The sequence below is a fragment of the Panthera pardus genome, unplaced genomic scaffold (genome assembly GCF_024362965.1).
Source record: "Panthera pardus isolate Hobbes unplaced genomic scaffold, ASM2436296v1 HiC_scaffold_17, whole genome shotgun sequence".
Classification (NCBI taxonomy): domain Eukaryota; kingdom Metazoa; phylum Chordata; class Mammalia; order Carnivora; family Felidae; genus Panthera; species Panthera pardus.
Window position 1 is genome coordinate 8,067,347 of NW_026526732.1, and position 18,144 is coordinate 8,085,490.

General features: G+C 55.8%; 1 protein-coding gene across 1 annotated transcript in view; it reads right to left on the reverse strand.

Moving 5' to 3' along the window:
• Window positions 1–2,673: 2,673 nt before the first annotated feature.
• Window positions 2,674–18,144, reverse strand: part of IGF2R (insulin like growth factor 2 receptor) — a 103,540-nt gene continuing 88,069 nt past the window's right edge. Inside the window, exons 39-48 of the mRNA XM_019412710.2 lie at window positions 17,931–18,077; window positions 16,690–16,924; window positions 15,804–15,940; window positions 12,698–12,812; window positions 11,593–11,739; window positions 10,784–10,971; window positions 8,956–9,142; window positions 6,350–6,502; window positions 5,204–5,273; window positions 2,674–4,529 (exon numbers count right to left, since the gene is read on the reverse strand). Coding sequence (XP_019268255.2) covers window positions 4,113–4,529; window positions 5,204–5,273; window positions 6,350–6,502; window positions 8,956–9,142; window positions 10,784–10,971; window positions 11,593–11,739; window positions 12,698–12,812; window positions 15,804–15,940; window positions 16,690–16,924; window positions 17,931–18,077 — 1,796 coding nt within the window. The 3' untranslated portion in view covers window positions 2,674–4,112. The remainder of the gene's footprint in view (window positions 4,530–5,203; window positions 5,274–6,349; window positions 6,503–8,955; window positions 9,143–10,783; window positions 10,972–11,592; window positions 11,740–12,697; window positions 12,813–15,803; window positions 15,941–16,689; window positions 16,925–17,930; window positions 18,078–18,144) is intronic.

Below are 18,144 nucleotides of genomic sequence, written 5' to 3' on the forward strand. Positions count from 1 at the left end.
TGATTATCTCAAAATTAAAAAAAAAAGAAACAGAAGCCTGAAGCTGAAGGTCACAAGGTTGGTCTGGGACCTGGCCCTCTGCTCCTTCCAGGGTGCCTTCTGGGGCGCTGCACCCCGTCGTGTGGCTCTCCAGCTCCCCACTCTGTCTTCCGGGACAGTGCCGAGAGTGGCCGTCAGGTCTCCCCAACCTGGCCGCGAGCCCATCCGGGGGCTCCGCGGTCTCGCCCCGTCCAGGGGGAATGACGGACGGGCCATTTGTGCAATCTCGTTTTCCTCTGACGCTGTATCAAAATAACATTAGAGGTAATTTTTTACGGAATTTGATTTGCAACCTGGTCAAAACACAAAACGGAACAAGAGGTGAAGAAATGGGAGTGGACGTTCACAAGCCTAACTTTGGTCCGTCCCCCTCTCTTTAAGAACACAGGGTGTTTCCCCCAGGACTCCCTCCTTCCAGGCTGGCAGCCTGAGGCCTTCCAGGGTCTGGGTCTCAGCGCGTCTTCGTTCCTTTCTCCCACCAACGCGGGCCCTTCCGCAGCACACGCTCCTTACTGTGTCGTCCACTTGACATCTTGAGTCACAGGCCTGCTTCAGCCTCGCCTCTGCCATCCGCCCGATCGTCGTCCCTCGGCCTGCGTGACGGGGACACGGCGGCCAGCCCAGCACCCACAGTGGCCCCCCCGACGCTTCCTGTGGGGAGGGGATCATGCGCTCAGCCCGCTCTCCCGGCCGCACGGCAAGGCTAGCCCGAGGGCGAGGCTCACCCCAACTCAGTGAAGCACACTTGGAGAAATAAGGTGTGTGAAAGCACCTGAGTCGTGGGGGAGGGGGATTTATTTAAATTGAACCTCATCCGTAACACGCGCCCCCGACACGCTCCCTCCCCCCTTGTGACTGTAGGACCTGCACGCCCATCGGTTCTGTGACTCACACAAAGGATCAGGCTCCCCAAAGTACGGTTTTGTTATTTTCTTATTCTGTTTCACTTTATTTTATTTCAGTATTTTTACCAACAGCAAAAACAGTCTTACCTTTAGGTGGAATTTTGCATTTATATTAAAAATCTTGTGTGCCGGGGACCTGGGCGGCTCAGTCAGTTAAGCGTCCGACTTTGGCTCAGGCCATGATCTCTTGGTTCGTGGGTTCGAGCCCCACCTCAGGCTCTGCGCTGACAGCTTGGAGCCTGGAGCCTGCTTCAGATTCCAGGTCTCCCTCTCTCTCTACCCCTCCCCTGCTCGTGCTCTCTCAAAAATAAATGTTAAAAAAAAAAAAAAATCTTATGTGCCAATTAGGAATTTCAAACATTTTTTTTTAATTTATTTTGAGAGAGAGAGAGAGAGAGAGAGAATCCCAAGCAGACCCCGAGCTGTCGGCACTGAGCCCGACACGGGGCTTGAACTCACAAACTGTGAGATCTCGACCTGAGCCGAAATTTAGAGTCTGACACTCAACTGAACGAGTCACCCAGGTGCCCCCCTGCCCGCCCCCCACCAGAGTACTGTTTTAAACGCCCAGGTGGAGTCAGCCTTCCTGCCGGGTCGTCGTGTGTGCCGTATGACCTCAGTGGTTGGCGGAGGAGGGCTGGTTTCAACTGTTTTTAAACGTTCCGAGTAAGAACAGACTTGTAGACATGGATTTTCCTCGACACAAGGTTTGCCTACATCGTGCTCATCCCCCACTTACTCCACTTCTCTGCCGTCCTTGGACAGTCTCCAAAGGGCACAGAAAAGTTGGCTGAAAGGACACTGAGTATCAGGGCTGTACTCTTATCAATAAAGTCACTTCTGAAGACATCATAGTTCCTATCTGCCATCAGGGCGCGTTTTCCCGCAACTACGTGCCACGGCAAGGACGGGGACTGTCTTCCAAGCCCAGGGCTAGCTCTAGTCCAGGTTCCTAAGGGTCAGAGCGAATGCCCTCACACACGGGGCCACCTGTCACCCTCCACCTGCCGGCCACAAGCCGCGTGCTCGGCAGGCAGCCAGGGGTACAAAGACCCCTGCGGTCAAGTTCACCAACAGGGCCAGCGCATGACTGCAAGTGGCCTTTCTGACCTCCTGCCCCCTGCCTGAAGTGGGCTTCCTGTGTCTTAGAGGGAGGGGGTGCTGGGAGAACAGCCCTCCGGACACAGTGCCCGAGCACCCGTGACTCCTGGGCGGTAACGCACACTTTTGTAAGACCCAAGTGTCAGGGGCAGAAGAAACGACGTCGACGAACAAATGAGGGGAAGGGAGGGAGAGATGTTGACTCCGAGACGTCTGCTTGCCGCTGCAACTTTCTGCTTTGTCCGCTTTCCCACTAGCGTCTAGGAAGCTCTCGTCACTAGTCGGGGTGACGACTGACCAAAGAGAAGCCACCCCCCCACTCCCGCGACACACAGGGCGGCCCGCCCCCGTGCCTGCCTGCAGTGCCGGAACCTGCACTCCCACGTGCTCGCTCCGGGAACCTGGGACTAGCCGGAGGTGCGCTTTCTCGCAAGGAAAGATGAAATGAGACCTGCCCACCGGAAGGACGCCAGCGAGCGCACGGTGGTGCTGCACACGAAGGGCCAGGGGGGCCCCGCGGCAGGAGCCCAAACGCGGGCATCTTCCCCAACGGCACAGAAGAACAGACGGGCGGCCAGGCTCGGCAACGCGCTGGGCAACTTGTAAGGACAACGCAGTAACACCCGACTAATAATTTATCTTTTATTGAAATTGTTGAATACTTTATATTACAGTAAATTTGATTGAAAAAAAATGAGGAAAGAAATCAATTTTAAAAAATACACTCATGTTGAAATCAAATTAGCCAGCCAAACGGAGTACAAACACCAAGGAACCACCGTAGGGTGGTTTTCTCAGTACATGAATACCACTGAGTCTATGTACAATTCTAGAATTCGAGAAAAGTCATTCATTAAACACTTCGAGAAAGGTGCCAACAGCGAGGGAAGGACAGCGGCCCCGCCCTCCAGTCCCGCAGCACCGAGAGGCCGACCCAGCACCCCCAGAGCGGGATCCCCAAGTGCAACGCTAGGGCGAGATGCTGGCCCATCGGCTTTCATGCAATTTCCGTAAGTCACGCACTGTGCAAATTAAGGCTTCTTATAGGTCGGATGGTTGATAAACACTTTTTTTTTTTTCTTAAAAAAATAAGCACAGTAAAGGTGGTATCATGAGAACCTGAAGAGGTGAGACCTATCCCCCAAATCTGGAGGAAAGTTATTTTCTCTGACATCTCAACTCCATCCTCATACACACACAAAAATAATCTTTGGGTGGGTTGTTTGAATTCACCAGCCGGCGAAAGAAATACTGATAAGTGTGCTCTGTGCACCTAGGATTGAAGACGTCATGCAAAACGCTGCAGCCGTTACTGACTAAGGGCAGAGAGCAGGCGAACCCTCCAAAGCCTAGGCACTCGGGGACCCTGCACATGCGTGTGCGCGTGCACGTGTGTGTGTGCGCGCACGTGCGTGTTCCCTTAAGAAACAGGAAGCAAAAAGGAAGGGACAGATTGGAGCATTCTAACTTACAGGCTACATTATTGACCAGTTCAAAATCTCATATGGACTTTCCTAGCACACCGACAGCTTCCCCTTCCGACCGGGGATGAACCACCGTCACCCCCGCTGTCACGAAGAAACTGTTGGGTTGTTTGTTTGTTTTTTTTTTGTTTTGTTTTTTGTGTTTTTTTTTTTTGTTTTTCCTTTTTTGCAAACCTGAGTAATTGTCAAAGTCAATAAATAGGAGGAGAGAATTAAATGCTAAAATATAATGGTCAAATACCCCACAGGGCCTAAAGCAGCAAGGGTTTTTCTCGAATACACAGCCCTCTGTTCCAAGATGCGTCTGGCCCGGGCGCACGTTACGAAGCGCACGGCAGCCATGCTTCTGAGGACTGGGGACAAAACCCGGGGCCCTGCACCGCCCCCACGACAGGGGCAGAGCCACGTTCCGAGGACTGTAAACCTGACCTCCTCACCCTCTCCCCCATCACAAAAACTCTTCCCTTTTGAGACAGTTCTTGTTAAAGGCAAAAATGATAGAAGCATCATCGAACTGAAGTCTTATTTGGTTGGAGGTGCTCGGCGACGCCACGGACCCGCGTCCCCTGTAGGCGCCAGGAGACTAGATGTGTAAGAGGTCCTCGTCGCTGTCGTCGTGGAAGGACGCCAGGCTGCCGGGCTGTGCGGGCTTCTGCTGTGCGGGCCTGGGCCTCCCTCTGCGGGCCCTGTCCCCTCTCACCAGCACCCCCGCGCCATCCGCGCTCTCCCGAAGCCCCTTCCTCTGCGCGTTCCTCCCGTGCTGCACGCTCGCTGACCCGGTCCCCCTGCCCGCCTGCACTTTCACCTCCGGGATGGTCAGGACCTCGTCCTCGCTGTCCTGGTCGTCCCCGTGCAGGGAGGTGAGGGCTTCGGCCTTCACGGACTTCGTGGTAATGTGGCCGTTTTCCTGCCCTTCCTTCCCGGGCCTTGGGGCCGGCACCTGGATCTCTTCCATCAACCACTCGGTTTCGTTCTCATCCGCCTCCTCCTCCTTGTTCACCTGCCAGGGACGAGGCCACACCCTGGAGCCCCTCTGAGGCCCCAGGCCACGCCGCTCCTCTGTGACCCTCCCTTCCGTGACCTGCCTGAGTTGGGGAACCCCTTCCCTGCTTCCCGGGTCCCCCACCCGGAAAGGAAGGGAAGGCTGGCGACCGTCGGCTCCCGCTTGGACCCCACGAGGCAGCTGGTGTCAGGCTGGCAGGTCACCGGCACCCAGGGGACGGGAGGGGCCGTGCGGCACGAGAAGCCGCGGGGGCTGGACGGGACTGTGTCTGAGCGAAACCTCTGAGGACGCAATCTGGCTGGAGGACCGAGAGCCACGAGCACGCGTGTGCCCATTACCCGAACAACACCTGTCCGGGGGAAGTTTATCTGAAGGGACTCATCAGGTGCCAGATGCACAGACACGTTCATTATTTATTTAGTTTTTAGAACAGCCCCCAAAGTAGAAGCGACTGAAATATTAAATGTTCTGAGAAAACCAGCCGCAGCCGCGATGATAAAACCTGAAGGCAGGAAGGACACGGAGTGCGCTCGGGTTCAGAGCGACAGCTGACCTTTCCCTTTTCTCCTTCAAAAGGCCTGTGGTGGCGTCTTCCTCGTCACAGGCTGACACCATCAGGGCACAGACAGCTCAACAGTGGGGCGGGGGCGACGGGGGTGACGGGACGTTACCTTTGAGTATTTGTAGGACACGCTGGCACTCCTCCTGCAGCAGCTGCTCAGCCTGCTGACCACCGTCTCCCTGCGGGGCGGGCGGTCACTGCGGGCGGGACCAGCCGGGCAGGAGAACCGCCCAGCCAGCCCTCCCCGGCCCCTCCGCAGCCCTGGCATCTCGCGTGCCAGTCCTCCCGGCCCTCCCTGGCCCCGGCCCCTCGCCCACCCGCCCCTCCGCAGCCCTGGCATCTCGCGTGCCAGTCCTCCCGGCCCCAGCCCCTCGCACACCCGCCCCTCCACGGTCCTGGCACCTTGCGCATCTGCTCACAGAGAAGCCTGCAGCCCCCACAGGCACATCCCTCCATGGCACGGGCACGCTAAACCCACAGCAGCTGGGTTATACACGAGTTCAGTGAAAAGAACATTTTGGAAGCAGACGGAACTGGATTCGAAACCTGCTTCCTCTCTCAGTGGTCTAGCAAAGGCAAGTGCAAGTTACCCACCGTGGGCTTCTGCTTTGTCCCGTGTGACTATGACAAGAGCACATCTTCCTCCCACCCCAGGGCTGCACGGAGACGTGCGCCAAAACTCATGCCCAGACCCTCGGCCCGGATTCTTCGTTCCAGTACCTGCCTCTCTGGGCCGGGACAGCCACACTCAGGACTTCTGGACGCCCTCTCCCACCTGCCAGGGAGGACCACGCACAGGGCTCATGGGCCCTGTGCCTCATTCACACACCACACGGAAATGTGGTGACAAGCCCTTTTACCCAGAGACCGTGAGCCAAGAAGACGGCGTCATGCCTGGCACATGGTAGGCATCTAGTAAACGGGAGGAAGGGGAGGACCGTGTAGAGGGGTCAGCTGATCAGAAGGAAGCCTGCTCATAAGACGTGCTCATTTGCTGTCTCTTAGGACACATTCAGAGACCAACATCCTAGAAACAGGCCAGGCTTAGTGCCTGCGCGGCGTCTCCTACACGACACGACCACCAGGGCCTGACTCACACGCCTGGGAGTCAGATAGTCACCTCGTCCCAGAAACGCGGATGTTTACACGACTTCGGAGACCGTTTCCATGGTTCACACACACACACACACACACAGATCCCAGGACTCGACCTTGAAGCACTGGCCTCGGGGCACACCTGCTCCCCTCTCCTTACCTCCTTTCCTTCTTGTAAAGCAGCAGGGTCAGCAGACAGCCAGTGAGCGCCACGAGCAGCAGGCTCAGCACAGCCCCGACCGCCTGGCTTCTCTCCGACAGCCCCTTGTGCTCCTGCGTGTCCTCGCCCGCACCGTCACCATCAAGGCCCACCCTGAAAGGAAGCCACGTCCTTTGGCGGCGTGCCACGGCAGCCACAGCCAGAGCAGTTCCCAGCCCGGGGTGTGGAGAACAGCAGGACAGGGTCCTCAACGACACGGCGGCGGGACCGGAGAGCTGGTGGAATGCACCGCCCGGAGCCACGCGGGCAACTCTTACGGAGGAGCGTGGCCTACTCCGTGGCGGCCAGCCCCCCCCCCACCCCCTGCGGATGGCTGCAGGGCACAGAGGCACCTGGGAGGCCACAGCAGGGATAAACCGGCAACACTCATCTTCCCAGGACCACAGCTCCCCTCCCTGGGGACAAGCAGTCACCGCCGGGGGCAGGCTTCTGTCCCCTCCACCTCGTCTCAGGACACACCGTCGGTGCCTCATGAGGGCTGAGGGAACACGCACGGGACACGGCTGGACACAACACAGACGCTCCATCCGGGCTGCCGCGTCCGGGAGGCACGTCCCTGGACCAACACGACCGCCCCTCAAGCAGCTAGGACGGCACGAGTCCCGCCCACGTGTGGGAAAGAGCAGCGTATTTCTATGACCTTAAACACTCAAGGAAATAGTACAAATTAACGAACACAAAGCTAGAAAAACCACGACGGACCTTCTGCTCAGAGAACCAGATGTCCGTGTAGTGACTGGACACTTCCGACCCTTCGTGCCTGCACTCAGGGCACCTACAGTAACAGAATCCTCTAGCAAAGTTCTTCCCGCCCTGGGAAGGCAGAGAGGCAGGCTACAGGGACTATACGGGCTGCTCGGGAGGAGAGAAGGCAACTGATGGGCCACACCCGCGATGAACTGGAGGCTACAGGTGCAGATACGGTTCAGAAAACTTCTTGATTCAGACTGGGTCAGAGAGCAACCGACGGCTCAACTGCGTGAGGATAACTGCACCCATCAGCATTCAGCCTGAGCCAAATAATCTGGTTCCAAACCGGACGACGACCTCAGTGTTCGGTTCCAGCGTGGAGGCACTGGCCGCTGTGTGCTCGAGCGGGGACGCCCCCACACGTGCTCTGTGGACCCCGAGGGACAGGAGTTCGTTCAGGAGCACCTGGGACGCACCCCCGCGTCCCAATGGGAGAGGCGCATCGTCACTCACTTCTAGGCGTGTCCTCACTGCTACTTTTGGGTTCTCCTGGGAGCCAGGAATCATTTTCAAGTGTGTTTTAGTTTGCAAATGTATTTCTATTTTTCAGTTAATTTCTCATTACTGGTTCTTAACTTCACTGTGTGTTTTGCGTTTTAATTTTTTAATGTTTATTTTTGAGAGAGAGAGAGAGAGAGAGAGAGAGACAGAGACAGAGCATGAGTGGCGGAGGGGCAGAGACAGAGAGGGAGGCACAGAATCTGAAGCAGGCTCCAGGCTCTGAGCTGTCAGCACAGAGCCAGATGCAGGGCTTGAACTCAAGAATCTCAAGATCACGACCTGAGCCGAAGTCAGATGCTTAACAACACAACTCTGTGTGTGTTGTTTATACGGCACCAACGTCTAGAAATTTAAGACTTGCCTTGCGTTCATGTTCCTGGAAAACTTCAGACAAAGCTGACTCTTTTTAAAAATGAAAACTCATGTAAGATCTAACAGATGTGATCTGGGACTCCTCCCACTGTTCCTACCACGGTTTCTAGGGACTGCAGAGAAACATTCCTTCAGGACACAAAGGAAACCAGTGCATGGCAAGAACTCCTTTTTCTCTTGATTGTAGTCTCAGACAGAGACTGAAAACGCTTCTGTAAGAGAAGGACCTGGATGAAATGGGAAGAAAACAAATCCAAGAGGAAAGCAAGCTGTAGCACTTTGTTCCAGATGAAGGTCTCTAAACCTGACAGTGAACTGGGCAGAGGAGCAAAGGCCCTGGGGCACAAGAAGAGAGAGTTCCCTGAGGCCACACAGAGGCCAAGATCACCCTTCCCTTGGCACAGAAATGCACATTCCCACATGCGTACGCAAGACCTGGCCTATGCCTGATCTTCAAACTCTGTAGAACAAGTTTTCCTTCGTCCAAACGTAAACACTACCTCGCTCAAGGTAAAGCGACCTTTACCATATAATAATCTGCACTGGAACCCAAGGAAAAATGCGCTAGGAACACAAAGACGAGGCTCAGCATTGGCTTGCCGTGAGGCAGCATGGGGGAGGCCGGAAAGAAAGCGGGCACACTCAGGCCTCGTGCGTGCCTACTGGCAGATGGGGGTGCTCTGGGAATGGTGGGCGGTGGCCATGGGGGAGCAGACAGGGGCGACGCTTGGACAGCCAGTGAGGCCGCGTGCTGGCCGCGTGGGGCTTGCCTCTCCGGTGTTTGTGCACACTTGAATATCCCCACACTAGGTGGGGCAGAACACACACAAATACGTGCTCGAGCTGAGTCAGGGGAGAGCGGGTTGGCGTGCGGCTGGTGAGCGTGCGCAGAAAGGGGAAAGCGGCCCGGCCCGCGCACTCACCCTAGGGGACACACGGCAGACGTGTACCAAGAGAAGAGATACTGGCAGTCGGCGGTCTCGTGGCTGAACTCGGGGATCCCGTCCTTCACCAGAGGGTCACAGTGGAAGAAGATGGTGGAAGACACAGACTTCGTCTTATCCTTTCCACACTTAGAGGACGAGGCAAACACCACATCTAGATCCCCGTCTGTCAAAAAGGAAGTATGACACAACCACACAACGTTACCATCGACATTTCAATGATGTCCTCGTGGTCTGTAAAACGCCCGCACAGACTTAAGATCTCACGTAAAGGGCCTTCTTCAAAGGTCTCACATGTACGCGTTCTCACAGGCCACCTGACACTCCTTACAGGGCCCCCCGCCTGAAGTCCGGGAGCAGGAAAGACTTGAACCTTGACCCCAGGAGAGGTCTGGCCTTTGTCCTCAGTTCACAGGATTCAGAATGGGGACTGGCCACGTGGTACCCGCTCATCCGGAGACCGAAATGGACCAGATGGGGAACCAAGCAACCGGCGGGCCAACCAAACAAGCCTCTGTGATGGAACCACAATAAAACCCCTGGACACGGAGACGCGAGCTTCCCCGGTTGGCGACGCTCCGTGTGTACGGTCACAGCCCGATTCCACAGGGAGAGGATGACGGAAGCATCTGGCTCCCTCCTGGATGTCACCCTGCGTGCTTCTCCCCTCCACCAATTGTCATCCTTAACGGTGGCAGTAACAGCTCTCCGTGAGTTCTGAGTCCCAGCGAAGGACCAGACCTGAGGGTGGCGGGGGAAGCCCCCCAAAACTCCCACTCGGTGTCAGAGGTGAGGGAGCCTTGTGCGGACGCTGCCCTCCCCAAACTTTGCAGGTGGCTCAAACTTCACAGCGAGCCACCGCTGGACAGCCACCGGGTTCCGTGTGCGAGGCGGTCACGTCCGCACACAGGGAGCCCTGAGCCCCGGCCCATGCGGGCTGGGCTCGGGAGGCCCTACGTGTTCTCACGCATAACTGGCTGAGGCAAGGCCTGAACGGACTGTCCCACGAGGCCGGCACGCGGGCCCATGTCCACAAGCTGATGGGGGAGCCCGTGGCAGCTTCCTACTCTTGCCGTCTCGAATGAATGAAGACTCAGGAAGAGATTCAATCTGCACTTCTTCATGCAACGCAACAAGTGGTCTTAAAACTAAACTTACTTTCTAGTGCTGGTGAATGCAGAAAGCGACAAGGTCTAAAAGGGGTTTAATTAACCCCGAATAAGTAAATGCGCACGATGCGCACAGGTACGAGTAAATCCAACCCAGAATTGCTAGAAAAGAGAACCGCGGGGGTTACTGCTCCTTGGTGTGGAATCACGAAAGCAAATCAGGCTGACGTGACGGGTACCTCCGCCTTGCCCGTCGGGCACGGCCAAGCGCGGTGACGCGTGCACTCAGCGTCTGAGCACGGAAACACGCACTTGACCTTTTAAAGACTGTTTATCCTTTCTTTTCATCCTTCTGACAAATGTAAAATTTCTCATCCTTGTGTAATAGCATCTGAAATTGCGAAGTAAAGAACACGACTAAAACCACATCAAAGGCAGTTCTGGACGCACACACTTCACCTTCTACACCCCCACCTCACACCCCCTGGCGCAGACCAAGTCTAAGGTGAATTTTACCTACAGTGAAACGTTCATCTTACACCTGTTCGACCCGTCTTGATGAACACGTATCAAGACACGGAATCAGACCAGGGCTTCTGCTTTAAAATGTGGCATTTCAACAGAAGGGTGTTAGTTCAGGGAAAGCGTAAGGCCCTTCCAAGGAAGCGGGACACGGAACGTTAATGGACAGCAATTACCTTGAACGTAGTACTTGGTTTTATCAGAAGTTCCAACTTTCCTGCTGAAGTGTTGGTCATTTGGTTTAACCTGGCAGATGTTGGCCCCAGAGCACGCCGGGTTTTTGGAGCTCGTGATGGAGGAAAGCTGGATTTCATACAGGTACTTGTCCCCATTTGTCCTCATGTCCCCAGAGGCACTGAACAGCCTGAAGAAATGGAAAAGACAGTAATGGCTCCAGTCCTTCAAGAAACCCATTTACTAGAGACCCAGACACCTGTGAACAAGCACAGGGCCGCAGGACACTGCCCTTCTCCACCTTGGCCAGCCTGGGAGCCCACGAAGACCCCCGAGGGCACCAACTTGCCTCCCGCCCCGCGCTCTGGGCACCGGTGCGCCCACAGCACACCTGCTTCGCTTGCCGCGGGTGCAGCCAGCACATACGGCCACCTGACCTCAGGAACGGCTCCGGGGACACTGCTGGGACACTCTATTTTCACAAACCAGTAAGCCCAGGGATTCCTGATCAAAAACTCTTTCGGGTTTCAGCTTTGCCCCCTGGGCTTATCAAGAAGTGAAGGAGAAGGGGTGACTTTATTTTTACACTCAAGAGAATTCACCATCTTTGGTGTTAAAACTTCATAGTTGAGTAATGCTGTCCCTCAGTTTTAAGCAAAATAGGACATCTACCTAGAAACAGTAACTAACACACACAGGCCCATTTATCTTGCGGCTCTCCTCCTCCACTCCCCCCCCACCGGGAAAGATCTAAATTGCTGGTTTAATTTTGAATACAGTTCAGTGCTCAAAAGGAAAATGTTTCACTTACTTAAAATAAATATCTCCGAGGCTGAAGCTCTTGCCATTTCTAGGGTTGGTGATGGTCCCGTTCACCATCCGCACCTCCTGGGGCTTCACGGCACAGGCAGCCCGAGAGTCCCAGCTGAAGTAGTAAGTGCAACTGTCCAGGTCGAACCTGGAAGGAGGAAGCATGGGCTGCGGTCACGCCCAGCCACACACGGGGGCGGCTGCGACATCAGGCCTCTCGTGCTGGGAAGAGGCTCACTGGCTTTCAGGGCTCCGGTCAGTCCTGAGCCCTGGGTTCCTGCAGAAGCACCCCGCCACCAAGCCCTCGCCACCCCCACGATGGGTGCAGGCAGCTCTGGGCTAGCGAGGCTCACAGGACTTTTCTCAGCAGCCTCACAGCAAAGATCCGGGAACACCGGCCTAGCGAGGAAGATACTGTACGGCTCTCTGGCAACGTGACAACGTTGGGCACCGTTCAGCGCGTTGTTTTCGTGGTGTTAAATTCAGAAACTGTGCAACATCCAAAAACTGGAAAAATTTGCTCGTAAATTTCTGAACTTTACTTTGCAAGCTTTTTCAACTCATATGTTGATTCCATCCTCGTACGATTCCCAGCTCCTGCCTTTTTCAAGCCCAGCTTCCGGAAGAATCATTTGTTCACAAACAGCAGCTCATACGCTCCCTCTGTTGGCCAACTCCTCCTAATGCTAGTTGCAGAGTTGCCTGGAAAATTCTAGTGTCATCCAAGAGCATCCCGTGTGCCAGCCCCACCTGCCTGGGGATCTCAGACAGGCCACCCGGACAGCTGGACTTAAGGTGGCGCCAATCGCTACCCCTCTGGTCCTATGACGATGCTCAGGGTGGAGGCCGGATACCACCTTACCTTGTGGCTTTAGTCAAGTGACCGTGTGCCCCAGCCCCCTTTCCAGGAAATCCCTCCTGGTGCAGAACAGCCCTGCACACTACAGGACATCGAACAGCCCCCTCCCCACCGTGGCCACCCGAACACCCTTTCCCTGCACGCACGTTTGCACGCCTGCAAGTGAAAACCATGGGGAAAGATGCTGATGGGCCCCCAGTGCACTCTCTGCACAGCTCCCCCGTGAGGCCCCGACCCTCTCTCTCACCTCTTGAACGAAGGTCTGCCCACTGTCTTTGCACAGGTCAACTCGATGACGGCAGAGGCGGTCTTATTCTCCCCACACTGATAACCTTTTGAATAAGTTACGATGACTTTGTCACCTGAAACACACAAATAACGGAAGTGACGTCGTTCCTGGTTTATAAAGAACGAACGTCCGGCTCTCTGAAGACTCCTGAGTCCTCCACTCCGGGTTCCCAGCTCTGCCAAGCTCGGTGACCGCCTCCCGGCTCACAACACACCTTGTGGGGCTAGAGAAGACCTGGGTGCAAACCCTAGCATTCCTGCTCACTGGCTGCCTGACTCCGGGCTGCTGAGCCTCTAAGCCTGTCTCCTCACCTGCGCCACGGGAACACCTTCCAACGAGCAGCCGAGTGCCCGGCGCCATGTGCTCACAGAGCAGGACCCCAGGGGCAGCGTTCGCCACTGCTCCAGTTCTGTACCACTGCAGGGTCGTTCTAGGTGCCTTCCCGACACATCCCCCCGTCTCAGCACCCCAGTGGTCACGGGGCAGGTGCCGGACCGACAAGCACAACGAGGAAAACCAGACCCAGAACAACTCTGTTTTTCTCGGGTCTTCCGGCTCTGTGTCCAATCTTTCCACTGCTGAAAGGATCGAGGATAAAGAAAGTGACGAGACCTTGACGAGCAGGGTCTAAGAGGAAAGCGAGCGCTTGCATTCAGCTGCAAGTTGCGCAGAAGCCAGCGTGGCCGCCAGTTCAAGTCCCATGCTGCTGCCAGCTACCACGTGTGGCTGCCCAGTGCCGTCCTGGTGGCGCCCGAGCCCAGCCTGGCTCGGCAGGCAGACTGTGGCTCAGGGGCACAGGGCGGGGCCCTCACAGGGGCACCACACACGCTGTAGCCCCGGACCCTCACCCACGCGAGGCAGGGGACACGGGGGAAACGTGGGCCTCGGCACCAGCTCCCCCCCCGCTCTTCCACACGCAGGGGCCCAACCGCTCGGCCGAAAGCCCAGGGCCCTCAGCCCTGCCCCGATTCAGAGCTGTTACTGGATGGACTTGTATTAAACACTGAGCTTCTATGCTAAATAGTGGGCTCCCGTGGAAAATTTTGGAGGAAAGAGTACTGCTTTAAAGAGAAATTCTTTTTTTCTTTCTTAATTTTTTTATTTGAGAGAGAGAGAAAAAAAAAACGCAAGAGTGCACACGCACGCAAGCGGGGTGGAGGGGGGGCGGTGGAGACAGCGAGCGAGCGAGCCCTAAGCAGGTTCCACGCTCAGCACAGAGCCCAACACAGGGCTCGATCCTACAACCCTGGGATCTTGACCTGAGCTGAAATCAAGAGTCAGATGCTTAGCCGACTGAGCTGCCCAGGCGCCCCTTGCAGAGACATTCTTAAAGTGCTGGAGCATGAGGCCAAACAAATGCACATCTTACTGGAGACACCCCACACTACTGGGCAGTACACTTGACCTCCCACACCTCATTGCCCAACCGGTGACACGAACTCTAACCCCAACCCCACGAAGCTGCTGAGAACTACACCTGCAGACAGCACAGTTGTAGGTAACCGTTAGCTCCTGGGACAGACGGCCCATCTCCCCGCCCCAGATGGGTGCAGCCCCTAAATGAGGGTGGCAATCACCGTGTCTGTCCTTGGACAGCTATCCTGTTGGGACCAAAAGGGAAGGTCTCACCTGGCGGGCTGGGGACCAGGACACGTCTACTAGCTGAACCTGCAGTGAGGGCTTAACTATTCAAACCTGTCAGCCAGCTGCGGGAAACTCAGGCGAAGGCTGCTCCGATAGCCGCGTACAACCGCGAGACCGCAGAGCAATGAGCCACCCTCAGCCCCCTTAGGGAGCCGTGGGGAAACAGCAGTGAGTCACGGGACGGCTGGCCACTCCGGGGGACTCCACCAACCTGCAGAATCTGGTTTGCTTCTAAGACTCACAGTGGCTCCCACAGAATTCCCTGCCTCTTTTTCAACAGCTCACACAAACTCGAGTCACCCCTGTGATTTAATCAGGACAACCCGGGGGCCCCTCTCTAGTCCAACAAGATAAGGGTATTTTTCTTTGCTGGTCCCCCTAATACACCCCAACTGACCCCAACTGTATCTACCTGAGAAAAATCTACCTTCTCCTTTTATTTTTATTTAAATATTTATTTAGAGAACACACACGTGCACCCATGGGGGAGGGGCAGAGAGAGAGAGAGAGAGAGTCCCAAGGAGACTCTGCATTTTCAGCACAGGGCCCCCCACGTGGGGCCCAATCCCCACAAACCCACAACTGTGAGGTCATACCTGAGCTGAAATCAAGAGTCGGATGCTTGACCAACTGAGCCACCCAGGCGGCCCTACCTTCCCCTTTAAAATTTTTTTTTTTTAATGTTTATTTATTATTGAAAGTCAATGAGAGAGTCAGAGCGTGAGCAGGGGAGGGACAGAGGGAGAAGGAGGCACAGAATCCGAAGCAGTCTCCAGGCTCTGAGCTGTCAGCACAGAGCCCGACGCAGGGCTCGAATTCACAAACCGCAAGATCGTGACCTGAGCCGAAGTCGGACGCTTAACCCACTGAGCCACCCAGGCACCCCAGCTACCTTCCTCTTTTAAACAACGAAAGACAGAATCTTTCACTAAACAACCATTTGTAAGATGAATTTTCTACAAACACTATTAAAAAAAGCTTCAATATTATTATTACTTTTCTAAACTGTTAAGATATTACAAAAACGTACCCCTGAATTATCTTTGCCAAGTTCTTGTGTAACCATTCAGCTCTCCCGAATAAATGCTTGCACGTGTTTATGCAGACTCTGTGCTCAGCCCAGAGCTGGAGCAGGGATTCAGCAGAACCTTAACCACTGTGACCCTCTCGGGTGGGGAAGGATGTTCGCAAGAGAGCCGAACCCTCTTGAACACACCTGCCAGGACGTGCCACCTCAGAGAATGCAAAGCGGTGCTTACTCTTATGTTCCAGGAGTTACTGGAACGCCGGACAACCATTGGGAATTCTATCTGGCGTTTCAACTGAAGCCCGTGCTGAGCCTCCTGGCCTACGAGGACGCCTTTTCCTTCCCAGTTCTGATGAGACACCTGTAACCATGCACAAGGACCCAGGGCCTTACCTATGACGTCCAGCTTCTGCGTGTGAACGAGCCCCAAGACCTGGACGACACCAGATGCACTCTTTTTGCAGATGCTGGCTCGGTCCGAGCAGTCGAGGGGCCCTTTATATATTTTCTGGCACAGATTTATATAGTACCTGTAGAACAGCACAAAGGGATGGGGGAGGGGGGCAAGGTTAGTCTGGCACCCCTGGCACACTGGGGTGCAGCTCCGTCACTGTCAGAAACGGTAATCGTTGTGATAACCGGGTATGCCAGAGCACCTCTGAAGACGGCACTGAGACAGAGACTATCCGGTTACTGAAAACGGGAGCGCGTCAACCAGGCCAGTGGGGGTGGACCCTGAGACCGTGCGGTTTAGAAGGGCTTTCGGGTCGGGACCAGCTGCGGCCCAAGTCCACGCCCCCGCCCCAGGCTGAGGACTTCCTGATCTGGGGGTGCCGGGCAGAGTGGGGGCCGTGCACAGAGCAACCACCACGGCTCACGAACCCCGAACCACACAAGCCCAAGGGGTTCGTGCCAAAGAGTTGAGAAAATCAATTCACCCCCGCCCCCCCCCCCCCCCCCCCACACCCCCCCAGCAGCAGACAGAAGCCCCTTCCAAACATGATGCCAATCGAGACTCTGTGTCCGGCCAACTGCTGATCGCCAGCTTCTGGTTCCAAAGGCTCCCTTTCTGTCCTCCTCTGCCTTCCAAAGCGGCCACGCCCACTAGGCCAGACACCAGCGGGCTGTTCCCTAGAGCCCAGGGGCATTCAAGCCATCACAAGCACCGGATTTCCATGACGGCCCCAGCTCTGGGGGGACACGAAGGTGGACTGCCATGTGCCCATCGCCATCAGGCCCGAGAGAAGGTCACAGCTGACAAGAGGTGGCGGGTACTCACGAGACTCCTTCGTGGACAAAGAACCAGGAGCCGGTGAGCGAGGACAGCAGCCTTAAGTCATAGGTTTTGTGCTTCTGGATGAACTTGCACTCCATCTTCTTTGGGGGGCACACAACTTTCGTTTTCCACTCAAATGTCACCTCACAGCCACGAACTTCACTGAAGACCTGTGGCCTCCCAATATCAGCGTCCTCGTCACACTTGAAGATGATCGCGGACGTCCGGTGGCTGTTTGCTGGGGGCGCAGCACGCGGGAAAGTCAGACCGTGGCCTGGTCCCGCACCGGCTCCTCCCCTCCCTCCCCCCCAGCTGCGTTGGCCGGCCGCTGCCCACACGCCAGGGGCAGAGCTCATCCTGTTCCATTCGCCCAGATCCTAACCCGAAACAGACCAAGACCCCTCAGGGCACAGGGTCCCTTCCTGGGTTCGTGACCCCGCGGACCGAGCTCCATTCCCCGTGGACGGACACTCCACATTCGATCACACGTGGGTGAGAACAAATTAAAACAGCAACAAGATACCTCTAATCACCTAAAAACGTGTCATCCAACAGACCAGGAGAAAGATCCTGTCGCAACAAGCCTCCGAACAAAACTGTATCAGTCCCCTCGTGAATTTAACACTTAACGCTCTTTGTAGCATCTTGTCCCTGATCACTCACGACAACTGATTTTTTTATGCATTTTCTCATCACTTCCTTTGAGAGCTCGTATCTGTGCCACACACATGAGCAGGGTTCCCACATCCCTGGTCTCCAAGCATCGCCAGAGCAAGGCCGCGATGTCCGGCTCATGCAGAACCCCCCGCCCCTGTCCTGAGCCTGCCCCCACCCCCAGCAGACAGCCAGTGGAGGATCCCCCCCACCCCGACCCCGCCCTTTCTGATTACTGCCACCCTGCAGACCTGTGACGAGTGAGATTCTCATAAGCACGAATGTGCACCATCAGTGCTGAGACCCGGTCCACGGACACAGATCCCTGGAGCGAGCGGGCCTCGCTGGCCCCCTGACACCTGCACGTCAACTGTGCTCTACTGAGGTCCACATGCACGGTCACGTAACACGCCCCTGGAGCAATGAGACACGTCCTTTCTCTATGGGAAATAGGCCTGATGTGGAAAAACTACACACAACAAAATTTCTGCATTAACTTGGACACCCACAAAGGCGCAGGCACGACGCGAGCCTGGGAAGGACACTGGCTACGGGGCAGCCTGGGCCCGGACGCGTGCTCCGCTACGTACAATGTCTGCAGAAGCCCCACTCGTGGTCTCTATCGTAGTCCGCGGTGGTGGAGCACCAGAGCTTCGCCCTGCCCTCCAGAACGCACTCGTCGTAGCTCTTCCCGTTGAATATGAAGGGGAACACACAGGGGTCACCTTCCTCGGTTTCTGGAACAAAGAACACCTGTGAGACCCTGATGACCGGCACGACCTCGGCTCCGCTCTCCTCGCTGGG